Source organism: Ascidia mentula, chromosome 9, assembly GCF_947561715.1.
Source record: "Ascidia mentula chromosome 9, kaAscMent1.1, whole genome shotgun sequence".
Classification (NCBI taxonomy): domain Eukaryota; kingdom Metazoa; phylum Chordata; class Ascidiacea; order Phlebobranchia; family Ascidiidae; genus Ascidia; species Ascidia mentula.
In genome coordinates this window covers 11408808-11422556 of record NC_138574.1, presented here as the reverse complement: position 1 = coordinate 11422556, position 13749 = coordinate 11408808, and the positions used below count along the sequence as shown (strand labels likewise).

Sequence of the window (13749 nt, the reverse complement as noted above, 5' to 3'; positions counted from 1 at the left end):
CCAATATTTACATTGCATGGCTTAATTATTTATGCCGCATATTTACGCGCGGGCAAATCAACAGTGGCCTTCCACGTATAAACATTTTGTTGGTGATAGCAGCACCTCGATCTTATGTTTTATTATTCCTATAATGTCCAAATTAAGATAGTCTTAACAATGAAGCAAGAATGGCAACAAATGTTTGTGAAAGCGTATAGGTTTATAGCGAATACTCCTATTTGACCTGGGCGGCATTTATTGGCTCGGAACTTATACTCGTGGAAGCTTGAGAAACAATACAGTGCACTGGAGCGTAGCAAATAATGTTACAGCGTAATTTCCCCTTATCCGCAGCGAGTGAATAACAATAAGATATTTTTAGAAACTAAAACAAGTTTATGTATGTTGACTGGTACTGATACACCTTACCCACCTTTTTCCATACTTCAAAAATATGATTTTGACTATATTTTGACGAAGCTTCACACAACGCAATGTTTAACAGATATCCAGAAGCTACTAAATTTACCACTAATTAAATGCGTTGTAATAAACCGTACCACATTGGCGAACAGAATTACATGCAAACGTTGACGTAAACCTTGGTCCCATGTATCATCTAATATACCAACCAACGGATCAATGTACGCACCCCCTGAGCTCACTGAGCTCTAAAGGCCATGCCTCATTTTTTGAACATTAAAACTGTATAGCAACGAATGAATACATTCACTATAGCTTTTAAACATCGTCACTCAAGTGTTCGTGAGAACAGAAGCCAGCCGGTAACGCTTCAGCGTATTTAAATACTTATTAACTAAGCAATGTACTATACCCGCTTAATTGTGGCATCAGCTGTTAATCGATTCCTAATTTGCGGCGCAGTCCTTCAACCATTGAACTTAGGTTGGACGTTTGAGCGTTCGCGAAAACTGCGCGAGTTTTCTGGGCCTAACCCGTTGGTTAATGGGAACAAACTATCATAGTTATGAAACGTATTCATTAGAATTCCTTTTTCCCGTTGTGTTTCCATCACCATCATGAAACTCACATTAAACAAAAGTCAAACATCGTCGACAAGCCCCTTGTCCAAAGTTAAAGAACAAGCCTTCAAAGCTTTTTAACTCATACAAATTTAGATTTCTTCTGCCACCCTTAGGCTGGTCTCCACAGAATCGATGCGAGAGCGAAAAAGAACGTTTGGGTAGAACGGTTCCGAAAAGAATATGCCTTTTATACGTAAATAGAGTTATAATTTCTCGTTGAAATGTAACCAAAGGCGCCACCAGCACAAGAAAAATCAATATGCTATGTGTGTATGTGCGTTGGCATCGACTAGGTATGACGAAAATGACGCCTTGATTTAGGCTTTGTGACGTAACATAGGAATTTTCCATAATACTTCCTTGTCATGTCATACTTCTTTTCCATGCCATAAATAGTTTAAAATAATAATTTTGTAGACACTTTATAGGCTTCTGATATATCTATAACAACAAATATCCCAACTCTTGGATCACTAACTTGCCGTGCATTTTACATCACGGCTTATCAGTGAACACAAGACGATCATTCATTCCCTTATCAGCGGTGTTCGACTGACCCACATGCTAACTAGGAAGCCTCTGCATTTACTGGGACGACGTCTGCACTACATACAAGCAAGGTTCACTAAACGAGTTGTACCTGGAACAAAATGACGTCTTTAACGTATTTTTTGCTGTTGACGTGTATTGGCTTCCCACAAATTTCTGTCGCTTATGAAAGGATGATATGCAGTGAGGATGGAAGCATTTGCGACTGCGCTAGAGGTGGGTTGATAATGTTAAACTAATACTGCACTATGTAATTGGGTGATTTCTGCACTTTGCAGGATGGGTTGGCGACGATTGCCAGCAACCGGATACAAGGTCCCCAACACCGTGCGTGTTTGTACCGAGAGTTCGATATTTCAAACACAGTGGATACCGACAAACAACGTAGTAAATCACACTTGCAATAGTTTACAAGTGGTAAAGAAGATATGTGAGATTAAAACTAACTTATGTTCAGTTTAAAACAGTTGAAATGCCGTGCAAAGCGCTTGACCAGCTTTAATCGAATCGTTGTGCGCGGAGACACTCAGTGGGTGGATCTCGGCTACAACATTATCGGCGATGACATAGAGTCAGTTCGAGACAACGTTATACGACATATGCCGGAATTAAAAGTACGAACAACCTTCAGTTGTGTATAATTCACTATCGATCAGTGATTTTCAACCGGAGGTATCAGTGACCCTCGGGATTGGAAGCGTTGTCAGGGGTCTAAATGTGCTCGCCATGTGATTAATAAGTGTGTAGAAATAAAAAATTAAAACAAGCTGACTATATTAATTAATCAGAATTGTTCTTCTGGCACTTAGTTTCTAACGTGACTATATTGTCTGTGGTAATTTTGATTACGTTTCTTACAGCTGAACAGAATAAATTTTTTATATTTTCACAGGTGATCAAGATAGACCGTTCCAGCGTCTCAAGACTGGTAGGAGATTTCTTAGCTCACAATCCCATGCTGGAACAAGCAGATTTCAAAGAAAATCTCATACAAGTTCTGCCAGAGAATCTGTTTGCCAACAACAGCAAACTGGTCAAAGTTACACTGAACGAAAATCCTTTCAAGATAATCCCAAATACTCTCTTTAAAAACAACCCAGGTAAAGAAAATGTTTTCATTTCAAAACTTTTTTGCTTGTGATATTCTCATCGGAAAAAAATGCCTTACTTACAAAGATGTATTTTTTCAATGTTGAGTAACGAAAAATATCACATTTCATTGGCACCCGAAGCTTATAGCCTATAAACGTTTTGAACACCTATTAACGCAAGTTTTACAGTAAAACTGGCCAATCACAATACCGCTTTATTTTCTGCAGAATTGAGAGAGCTACGCATTTCCTTCACGAGAATTATAAGATTGCCAAGTGACCTGTTCAAGTACAACCCAACGATGAGATATCTCGACGCGTCCTACTGTCTTAACCTGGAGTACTTGAGGTAGACCAAAGATAAAGTGTATCAATTTCATACAAAAACATTTGGCTACAAAAATATGTAGGCCAGTGGCATAAGTAATTAGTAACCAAAAAACACGGTAACTTAAAAGTTCGTTTTCCGCGCTGCAATCGTGCGTTTACGAAAATCAGTAACCATCGGCTTATATTCAGTCTCAACATTTCCTTTTATTTACAGTGCCAGGATGTTTGATACCACACCGTTGATCGAATTTGTTGGTCTTCGGAACACATGGTTTCTGGAGCCTAGGATGAGAAGACATTTCTGTAACCAAGCATGGTGCGTCCGTAATGGATACCAACCAGTCAGCGAGCTACTGGTCTTGTTGAAACAGTACTTCGATTAAAAAGTCATGTGAACGACGTCACAATGTTTTTTGTTGTTGTTGGAATGTTCAAACACAATTAGTTTCGAAAAGTAATCAAGTGGTTTCATAAACAAAGTAATTGAGTCATTCGGTTTCAAATTGTTTCCAGTGCTTCATCCAATATGAGAAGGGAAAGGTAAAGAAAGAATATTGAACGAAAGCATGAATTGAACAAAATGTGTCATAATATGACCTACAAAAGTACACAAGAAGTGTAAGACAGTATAGTTTTCTTATGATCCTGAGCTTGATCTTCTTCTGAATCAAAAAATAGTAATAGTGAGTAAAAATGATCACAACATCACGCATAAGGTGACACGTGATTTCTATACACAAGGCTTCTGAAACTTTTTTGTATTATTGATTAAAAAAAACCTTAATGGGGTTGTTGAGTAGTGATGTTCCCAGTTCCAAATTATCAGGCCCGGCCCGATCCGGATTGTTATCAATCAAATCCGGCTGGATAATTTGGATCTGGCAGTTTGTTAACACCGATTCAATCGTGTATTTTAACGGTATGGCAAAAATGTTTGATTGCCAAACAGAATGCTATGTTTAGCCTATCATGAGAGGAACAAATCAACATGTCACAAAAAAACTTAATCACAAACAATCAAAAAATCGGAAGTCAGCGAGTATCACAGAGTGGGTCCCAAAAACAAGTAATTTGCGATATGTTTCTGGGTCCCCGGATCTGGTGCAAGACATCACTAGTCGTGACCCGTACTTTAAGAATCCCTTTTTACCATATTGTTGTTGATCTTTTCACATCAATATTTGTGTTCTAAACTTACATAATGAAGACGAAAATAAAAATTGATAATTCATGACCTTGTCAACAAAACAATAATCAACAGAAGAAAAAAATTTCTATTTTTTAGCAACAGATATTTATTAATTAAACAAACATAGACTTTGCTTGCACTATACCTGTTGCTTCCAAATCACATGAAGCAGCAAATACTCTTTCAGTGAAAGATTTTTCAGTATTCAAGCATAAACTGATGCCCAGCTCGTCTGTTTGAGTGGAAGCCTGCAACATAAATTTTAGGTCAAGTATCAATGGCAAATGTGCAAATTAAACAAAACAAACACATGCAACCACTCCATTTTGGTAGCATTGTCAAACAAAAAGATAAAGAAAACAAAAAACGAAATAATATTTGCATCATTAACTACATATCAAAATGAATCTTTACCAAGAATTTATCAACGAATCATTACCTACCTCATTCATCCTTACACTACAAGCAAAACAATGATAAACTGTACAGGCATAAATATGTATACATATATATCATAAAAGTTTAACATAATTCCCAGATACACCACACTTTTTAACACAACTTATGGAGCCTTACAACATTGCTTGAGCACAATATATATTACCACAAAAAACAACACATAAGCGCTCTTACTAATGTTGAGCCTTTGTAATGTCACACTTTCCAAGTTGTAGATTAGGCAGGTTAGGAGAGACAGTTTCAACGTTTACTACTGCGCATGTGGAAATTAAAGTATATAGTTTAAACTTTAACAATCAAGTGATCAGCCACAGTACGAAAAAAGAAAACAATCACCTTCTGTTTCAGCAGTATTGCACTGAAGAAAGGAATTATCCAATGTAGTGTCAGGACTCTGTTGAAATAAAATCACAGAATCAGAAAGTGTATTTTAATGAAAAATACCTTTACCATTGGTTGATTAATTTCTCTCCTTGTTACAAAGAGCTTGAATGATATTTTGGATGGTTTAAGATGCCTCCCATTATTGTTTACAATTGTTTTGCATGTCCACTGACGAGCTTCTGCAATATGATTGCCCAATATAACAGTTAACTGATGGCTGGTAAATATCTCAATTAATTATGCAGAAAATACCTATGTTAATGCACAACATACTTACTGATTTGCACAGAAACAGCGTGACCATGAATGACATGAATGGAGTTATTGTGTCCACTTAGAAGGTGTATGATGATTTTCTGGAAATTTTTATTATTTTGGAAAATGTAAAAAAAGACAAACAAACGAGCTAGATCAACGTTAACAATCCAACACAGTAATTCATAAGTTACTTAAGACACAGATATTCGAATTTAAATTTTAATACAAAATATCAAGTTATACATATTTACAATATTTGCTGTGATTTCCAAAATTAAATGTATAATTTCTGTGGCACAAAAAGCAATTCTTTTCGAAGTTTTGTTTTGAAATATATATATCATAATTTCACCAATTTCACAACTGAAATAAAAGGTTCCAAAAACAAAACAAAAGTTGGCAAACATAAAACTTACTTCAATATCTTTTTGAAGTGTGTGGACATTTGACAAATAAACACTATAAACAATGAAAATATTTATAAATTTTAACCTTTAAAATCATATTTGTAAATATACATTGTACACACCTAGAACTAGCATCAAACTTTATTTTGAACTTGTGAATGATGCCTCCAAACTCGATGAATCGTGTCTCATCTTGGTGAAATAGTCTTAATGACATGTCGAATGTACAAAACGGTAATTTCTCTGGTAATTGAGGCAAAATTAGCCAAACCACAGACAAAACCGAATAAATCGATAATATGTTAGTTACAACACAAATATTTGTAAAATAACCGCAGAACAAAAACCCTTTGGTCCTAGGCTGGACGCTATGGTTCATTGTTAGGCTTAATGTTTTGTCAAATAATAGAACATTTCGCCAGCCTAAACCAATATAAAAAACATTTTCCCGCCAAACTAAAGCAAAGATCTTAATAATCAATCTCATTCACTGATCTCACTCACTCAGTTTTATGGAGAGATGGAATCAGAGTTTTCAACAAGCCATGACAAAAACGCGGGAAAAATTTAAATTTTACAGAACCTTTGGAAGATATATTTTTTTATGCATTTAAACGGGTTTGAAGTAATAACTGACTTTAAATAAAAATATAAAACAGGTATGAATACAAAAGCTTTTCATTAATTTAGCACGAACGAAATAGCCTGCATATTTTAAGATAGGGCTTCTAAAACCTTTTTGGCCATATAGTCTACCCCTATTTGTACAATTTTAGCCCAATCAGCGTGACAGGATAATACACAAAAATAAACAACACAACAATGAAAAATTACGATTGCATTAGCCTACGAATTAGTAATAAAAATATTTGTAACAGTGCATGCTTGTATTGCAGCCTGTGACTTTTTTGTTATGTAGTCACAGTCTCGCGAATTAGCAAATCCTGTTACCCCGTTTTTAAGGTGATTGAACAATTGTATGAAAATCCTTGGCCTCAGTCACTCGCGTTTTAAAATAAAGCTGCCGCAGTATAAATATGTGGAATTCAAGAACTGCTTAATCTACATTTCAGTAATCCTTTGATAACTGGTAGAAGCAGGACGGTATCAGGGTTTTGATTTTAAACGGTTTCGTACCGCACCTTATTCAAATATAATATCGATACAGTTAAGAGTTATTCGTCCAACATCATACTTCATCGACTGATTTACCGTTTCTATCCTACAATATAAACTGCCACTCTCAATCACTCAACACGAGGAAAGAAAATTGTGACATTGTTACGTCACAAGGCGCCTATATCACTGAACGAACATTGTGGCGGGAAAGAATTTATGTAATACAGCCTACAGGGGATCGTTATTGTCCGCAACAAAATATATTAACCAATGTAGTAATGACATTTTTTGACGAGACGCAGATCAAAGGCACAACCAAGCATAGTTCTGGGTGTTCAAGGTAAAGATATAATTTAGGCCAAGGTGTTTTAGGCCAAGGTGATTTAGGCCATAGGTTATGTGAGAAAATGTTTGGTAGATGCGTATTTAACAGCTAGCCTACTAAAAAACTATAAACAGTTTAACTTGGTGGCAAATCTTGCAAAGCCTCTAACCTGTGTTCTCGTGCATAAGCAATTGATTTTCATTGTTTCCCGGTTTCACAAACAAACGTGAATGGGAAACAGCGGGTTGAAATGTAACCCTAATTCGGCTATTATTATTGTTGGCGGAAATTAGTGTCGCCATTCGCCGAAACGGCGTACCGCGGTTGGCCAGCACACAACTTCAGTTACCGGCTAATAATGTGTGCGCGGTTCAAACTTTTCCCGAGGCGATTTAATAATTAATAATCAGGAACACCCGAATCAAGCGTTCAAAAATGTAACAATAAACCTGACAAAAGAAATAAATGCATTTGGCTTTGATACTTGGTCGCAATAATTTATATCAGGCCTTTCTGCACTTTTGTGAAAGTTTTAGCACAATTAATTGCTTGACGCAATATCTAGATGCATGCAAACCTGAATTAGATGTCTTTGAAAAGAAAACCAAAGCTAGAACGCTGTTAAAGTCAATTTTTAAGCCCAGATATTTTGCACCCATGAATTAGATGTATTATTACAATCCTAAAGGCATTTGGAATGCTAATGCTAATAATGTTTATTTGACAAATGCTCAATTATTTTCCGTGTGCATGTTTCAGGTTAAGTGGAGAAAGTCTAATAGCCCAACTTGTTCATGTGCGAATACAACCCTGCATTCCTTAAAAAGAAACAAATTGATTTAGCGGAGCTATTTTATTTCACACAGAATAAGCACCAAATGGCAAAATAATTAGCACTAAAAGTCGTAATCTGAAGATTCAGACGCGCTTACATTGCGACGACGTGAAATGGCTCGACGTCTTTTCGCTCTCGAATCATGACCCGCCATTCTCCTACGTCTTTTTAAACGAGAAAGGGTTGTATTCATTTTGCGCAACCCGGACGATATGTCTTTAAGGCACTCGAGGGAGTTCCGTTGCAGTTCCAGCTTCTCCCTTTCAATCTCCAAGCGTGATGCCTCGTAAGCGGACATTTCGGTTGGACCGTTTGAACTTGAAGTGTCGCCGTTTTCTGCGTTTGTATCGCATGAAGATTGACTTGATACCCTGCATATCTGGAGCCCCGCTGGTGGTCCCTCACCCTGGAACTCCACTACTGGAGGTTGTATGGGCGCGGTTACATCTTCAACACTGTACGAAGAGTCTGTCTCCACCTTGACACAAGCCAGTGACTGGAATTCGCACGATGAGAGAATGCTTGAGGGCGACGATATATCAGATGAAGTGGACGAGTAGGCGGTATCGTTGGAGTTGGTTTGATCAGCTTCTATAGAAAAATAATGCTAAGTATGGATAGAAAGAAGAATATTTTTCTACACATATGGAGTAGTTTGTAAACCTTTTTGCATGTTCCTTGCGCAGTATGAAAGGTCTTTCCACTTTTTTCTAACTTGAATCCAATGCCGATCCACGCCACACGTGGTTGTGATCAGTTGCGTAACTCGTTCCCATAAACGCTGTTTGCTTGCGTTCGAACCTTTCGCACTCCTTGAGAAAAGACCCTTTTTGTGTTCACGCACAAACTGACAGAGCACCTCTATTTCTGAAAACATTTCTCCGTTACAATAAAATGCTTTGCTACAATAAAATAACCAAAAAAATCCACGAACAAAAAGAAACCATTTACAAACAAATATGTGATGTAGGTATCACCTTTGGTGCTCCAATTTGGACTCCTTTTTGACCGATAATTGTGCACCTTTGTTTGTATGTTCTCAGGTGTAGCGTGCGATTCACTATCACTCATACTTTAAAGGCCTATAGCTAATCTGCAGAGATACAACCAATAGAAACAATATTTTATTCAGTATCTCTTATTTATTATTACGTGTCTGTAAAGTTCTCCCTCTTACGACTGTATCGCATGCAAATAGATTTTTGCCCTGTTGGCGCACGTGGATACAGCCACGTGAAAATGTAAACTGATTCCACATCATTACAAGTAATGGCAAAAGCTCTAGTGCGTAGGGCCCTAACAGTACACCGATATATATAAAAATAATCGAAATGCGAGAGTTTTTAAATCACGCGAAATGAGCTATCGATTGCCAAAACGCTTTCTTGCTTTGAATTACTTCCCATTTCAGTGGCAAATTGTTTCCACGCTGGCGCGTTTTTATACGGCATTACGCAAGAAAAAAGAAACTCCCAGGATAACGACATGGCCACGTCTGGCTCAGGAGCTTGAGGGTAATCCGCGATTAAATCAGTTCTATAAACATTGCCGAATGTTTGCTAAAATCGTGCCTAGTGGTATATTTTTAACAAACCGCAGTTTCTGTATCTTCAAAAACAGTCTTAAATGAAAAAAGTAAATACTAAAATTAGAAAAAGCCTTCTCGTTTTTATTGGTTTGGTAAAAGTTTAAAAAGGAGCCCAAAAAATATGTCCAATATTCAAAACATTTATTTCTTTCGGGTGGCTTCAATGGGCGGAAATTGGGTGATAATCCAACAAAACGCTGTTGGCGCCGTGTTTTCTAGATGGACTGGAAACAGGGTTCTTCAAAATTAGGTTATTGGAGTATATCCGACAAAAAGGAAATGTTGACCAGGTCCCAAAACATGCTTTCGGAATCGTGTTGTTTGGTCACGATATTATCCTCGTGCCGAAAAGCCAAACATTTGTAGGGTTTAAATTTAGGAATAGGCTAAAGCATAAATTTAAAACACCGCCATCGGATTGCTGAAGGGAAAGATTGTGGACTTAACTAGCACGCATTGTAATTTCTTCTGTGAGTTTATTTACCGCGGATCATTTGTAGTCTAATTACGTATGTGTTCCCATCGATCATTTTTTATTGAAATTTTTTGTTTTTTTGGGTTATGTGTCCACCGTACTGAAAAGGTTGACCAAAAACACGACACATGTTAAAAAAAAATAGGAAAGTTTTATTGCCCCAAACCAGGATTACACAACTCCTATGCATTTGTGCTTACCTAGTGCCAATTTAGTTGTCCTCAGTTTTGCAGATTTAACTTTATGTCTTTGCTGTAGGTTTACTGAACAAACTTGGACTTGGACTGGTAACCCATTAAGAACAAACACAGACGCTTAGTTGGATACGAAACCTCTAAGACCGCCGCTCCCATTGTTGCGCCACTGGCAACGCAAAGAGTTCATGGCAGTTTGCAAACAACTTGCAGAAACCACGTAGCAATAATGCTATGATAAGAATGCAAGATTTTAGGTAATTATTTTAGTGGCCATTAGACGAGTACAATTGGACACAGTAGCGACGACAGTAATTACGCTCACAAAAACTTTTATTGAAGAATTACAGAATTGCGTTGAAGAGCACGGGGTATTGAAGAACATTTGTCCGAAATTACAAAACCGTGAAGTATCACATAACAAAATGCTGAACAATTGCAGGCATATAAAAAAATGCATAATATACAGCACCTAAAGGCAATTACTTTATTTTTTCCTTGGATGACAAATACCTTCCTCCGTCAAACCCAACTATAAAAGAATAATGTTATGCGGAACATGTTAGTTGAAGTTTATTTACAAGACACTTACTTGTAAAGTTGTTCAAACATTTTCCAAATTGAAAAAGGGCTTGAACCAAAGCAAATTCAGCTACCACAAACAAGGCAAACCAAATGCCATGCAGCTTCCCAAGGAAGGGGTAAATTACTACACCCCCAACCTTCTCCACCCACAACACCCTGCAGGCAAAATTGATCTGTAATTATTTTGATTACAAAGTATACATAATATGTCAGTAGGCCCTGTCAACAAAATATAAAAGTTTAGCAAATTTAACCTACCACAAAACATAGGAGAGACTTGTAATGTTGGAAATAATTAAACTTGTTCTGTAGCTGGGGTAGGGGTGTTTTACAAGAACTGCTTCAATGACTACTGTCAGGACACCAGAATGCTGTAAACAAAGGTATATGCTTTAAAATCAAATTTACCAAACAAAGCACATATTTACCCAAACATGATTGGCCCAAACAGGAAACAACTTGTCAAAATGCTTTGGGTACACCAGCTCGCGGTCCACAATAAACATACCCCAAAACATGATAAAAACCAGCTAAAAGGAAACAGAATGTAATTTTTTTGCAGAGTGTTTTGTGAAAATTATCACCAATGCAGAAGGAAGAGCTATTGATGAGTAGAATGTAGTTTTTATTCTTTGTGTTATGTGCTGAACCCTTTTGAGAGAAGAATATTTCGTGCATAGGGAAGTAAGAACGTCATCGATACAAAACAAAGTAAAACATACAGCTTTGACAATCTGCAAAAAAAATGGTTAATAGTGGAAAACTTTGTCGCACAGTTTTTGAAGCATTTTGTATATTTATCAAAACAAGTTAATCAAAATTATAAGTGTGAAATGAATAAACAAGTTTCATTCAAACCAAATACAAAAACTCACCAAATTGAGGTATGTCAGATATTTCCAATCCCCTCCATAGGTGTTAACTCTACGACCAGTGAAATGGTAAAACACCACAAGGGCAAAAATTGATTCAGCAAAGCAGGCACAGTGAAAAACTTTAACATATCCAGACATTATTTTGTCCAGTTATTAAAACATTGAATACCTTTGACACAAACAAATTTGAAACATTTTACAGGAATTAAAAACATAAATGGCAATGAAACACTAAATTTGGCTAACAGCCGGAAAACAATGTGGCATGTAGCGATTGTAAATAAGAATCACTTGTATTCATTTAATGTTTACATGATAGGAATAATCAATATATGTAAGCATGTGTACAACAATTAACAACACTGCACAATGGAAAAAGTTGAACTTTTTGACAAATTCTAAACCATGCAATTGCACAATGATAGTTATTTGCACAAAACAATTTCATTCAGTTTCTTGGGATGATTGGGATTCTTCCCAGCCCATCCATCCCTCAAGGTAGTGCTTGCTGCCTGAATAACCCATTTGTTTTGCCATTTGAAATGCAAAGGTGCTTCTAATGCCAGCAAGACACATAAACACAATGTCATCATCTGACATTTGTGGTTTGTCTATGCCATATTTGTCTTTAAACTGTTCATCAGTTAGGGCCAAAGATTGGAACACAACACCAAGTGGGACATTCACATATCTTTTAGCAGGTACATGACCCATAGCAACTTCATCAGGTTCTCTGACATCAATGAGGAAAACTTTATCATCGTTGATCAATTCCTTCAACTTATCTGTTTCAACAATGTTTTCTGGCCTTGTTTCTGCTTGTAACCATTCTCCAACATAATTAAGGTATGCTTTATGTCTAATTAGAAGATAAGCGCTGCTCGGTGTTGGGTTTGCCACTGTCGTCCTGCTGGTAGAATATATCACAAGCCTTGAAAATACGCTTCTGGTGTTGCGAAACATGTTGAGAATGCACTTCACTTAACCTGCAACATAAAACAGTTTTACAAATAGAACAGCGATTTGTCTAAATGGACTTTGAAGTAGCTGCAACTACCGCTATCACTAGTTCCGTTTAACTGCCGCTGAAACCGCACATAGCTCCTGAGAATAGCTTACGATAAAAGCGGTCAAGTGTTTGCTGCTAAAAATGCAGCATTGCCGCGGAGACGGTGTTAATGTTTTACACAGCTTTCTTGAAAATGCAGAGAGCAGTTTATTAAGTTTCTTTTTAACAATGCGCTTTAATGTTAAATTTGTCTTGCGCTGCTTAATTTGTAGCAAATTAAAGCATGATCTCTTTCAAAACAAACAACAAAATTGCACTGAAAAGAGAGGAAAGCTTATTTCCGGTATGCGAAGACGAGGCATGACGAAAGTCACGGCCATAAACCTTTTTCTCACCAAACATACAGCAGTACCTTGCTCCTTCGTCACGGTTGTAATCCGACAAGTGCATGTAGACATGGCAAACAAATCACAACTATGTATAGCGTTGTTGACATTCCATGTTGGCTTTGGCAATACTGTGTATAAAAGTTACGGTGAAAAAACGAGAGCACAAAAAAACTAGCAATAGGAAACTAAGTAAATTAAATATGAAAACCTAAACATAGTATTAACTTGCTATCCATTAGAACAAAGGTAAACAATAAAGAAATCACAGTAACCAACATATTAACTAAGAGAAAAGTAGTGGCTTTTAAACATTGATAGGCTTTAGTTGTATAAAAAGTAATAGGTTTCACAGTGATTACAACCTTTTGACAGAGAAAGGACTACTGTATTTAATTTAAACAAAGCTCACCCAAATCCACAGTGATGTGTTTGTCCAAAACAACTTGGATGATTGAAAAAGTTGCTGCAACAAATATAGATTCCATTTTCAGTACCAATTTTTACATCACCTGTTTATAGTACTGTGCGGTATACATTGTAGTTTATAATAACAAAAAATTAAATCCCAAACAAACATAAAGAGAGTTCCTGTATAAGAAAAATGGGGTGCATCCTGTCATAGTAAAGTGCTGTAATGTTATTAACATTAAACAACTTGAA

General features: G+C 36.7%; 4 protein-coding genes across 4 annotated transcripts; 1 reads left to right on the top strand and 3 right to left on the bottom strand.

The window, feature by feature from the left end:
- The first annotated feature begins 1678 nt into the window (after positions 1-1678).
- On the top strand, positions 1679-3381 carry LOC145914592 (uncharacterized). The gene is made up of 6 exons (XM_083002414.1): positions 1679-1793; positions 1856-1964; positions 2035-2191; positions 2470-2677; positions 2897-3017; positions 3213-3381. Exons 1-6 carry the CDS (start codon positions 1679-1681, stop codon positions 3379-3381), a joined length of 879 nt encoding a protein of 292 aa, XP_082858540.1.
- Positions 3382-8035: 4654 nt separating this feature from the next.
- Positions 8036-9045, bottom strand: LOC145914591 (uncharacterized). Its single transcript, XM_083002413.1, has 3 exons — positions 8952-9045; positions 8638-8841; positions 8036-8565 (listed from the first exon to the last, which is right to left on the bottom strand). Exons 1-3 carry the CDS (start codon positions 9043-9045, stop codon positions 8036-8038), a joined length of 828 nt encoding a protein of 275 aa, XP_082858539.1.
- Positions 9046-10552: 1507 nt separating this feature from the next.
- Positions 10553-11844, bottom strand: LOC145914817 (androgen-dependent TFPI-regulating protein-like). Its single transcript, XM_083002664.1, has 6 exons — positions 11692-11844; positions 11401-11550; positions 11245-11346; positions 11075-11187; positions 10824-10972; positions 10553-10763 (listed from the first exon to the last, which is right to left on the bottom strand). The coding sequence occupies exons 1-6, from the start codon at positions 11827-11829 to the stop codon at positions 10714-10716; spliced, it is 702 nt and encodes a 233-aa protein (XP_082858790.1). The 5' UTR covers positions 11830-11844; the 3' UTR covers positions 10553-10713.
- A 16-nt stretch (positions 11845-11860) lies between these two features.
- LOC145914820 (thiosulfate:glutathione sulfurtransferase-like) lies at positions 11861-13727 on the bottom strand. Its single transcript, XM_083002667.1, has 3 exons — positions 13499-13727; positions 13113-13217; positions 11861-12677 (listed from the first exon to the last, which is right to left on the bottom strand). Exon 3 carries the CDS (start codon positions 12652-12654, stop codon positions 12136-12138), a length of 519 nt encoding a protein of 172 aa, XP_082858793.1. The 5' UTR covers positions 12655-12677; positions 13113-13217; positions 13499-13727; the 3' UTR covers positions 11861-12135.
- Between the last annotated feature and the right edge of the window lie 22 nt (positions 13728-13749).

Excerpts from the sequence above, each read along its gene's own strand:
- LOC145914592 (XM_083002414.1), top strand. The coding sequence starts at position 1,679 with ATGACGTCTTTAACGTATTTTTTGCTGTTGACGTGTATTGGCTTCCCA. Across the intron at positions 1,965-2,034 it reads GGATACCGACAAACAACGTA|TTTAAAACAGTTGAAATGCC; the intron begins GTAAATCACACT and ends ACTTATGTTCAG. Across the intron at positions 2,678-2,896 it reads TCTCTTTAAAAACAACCCAG|AATTGAGAGAGCTACGCATT; the intron begins GTAAAGAAAATG and ends TATTTTCTGCAG.
- LOC145914591 (XM_083002413.1), bottom strand. The coding sequence starts at position 9,045 with ATGAGTGATAGTGAATCGCACGCTACACCTGAGAACATACAAACAAAG. Across the intron at positions 8,842-8,951 it reads TCCAAATTGGAGCACCAAAG|AAATAGAGGTGCTCTGTCAG; the intron begins GTGATACCTACA and ends AAATGTTTTCAG. Across the intron at positions 8,566-8,637 it reads CGCAAGGAACATGCAAAAAG|AAGCTGATCAAACCAACTCC; the intron begins GTTTACAAACTA and ends ATTTTTCTATAG.
- LOC145914817 (XM_083002664.1), bottom strand. The coding sequence starts at position 11,829 with ATGTCTGGATATGTTAAAGTTTTTCACTGTGCCTGCTTTGCTGAATCA. Across the intron at positions 11,551-11,691 it reads ATCTGACATACCTCAATTTG|ATTGTCAAAGCTGTATGTTT; the intron begins GTGAGTTTTTGT and ends TTTTTTTTGCAG. Across the intron at positions 11,188-11,244 it reads TTTGGGCCAATCATGTTTGG|CATTCTGGTGTCCTGACAGT; the intron begins GTAAATATGTGC and ends CTTTGTTTACAG.
- LOC145914820 (XM_083002667.1), bottom strand. The coding sequence starts at position 12,654 with ATGTTTCGCAACACCAGAAGCGTATTTTCAAGGCTTGTGATATATTCT.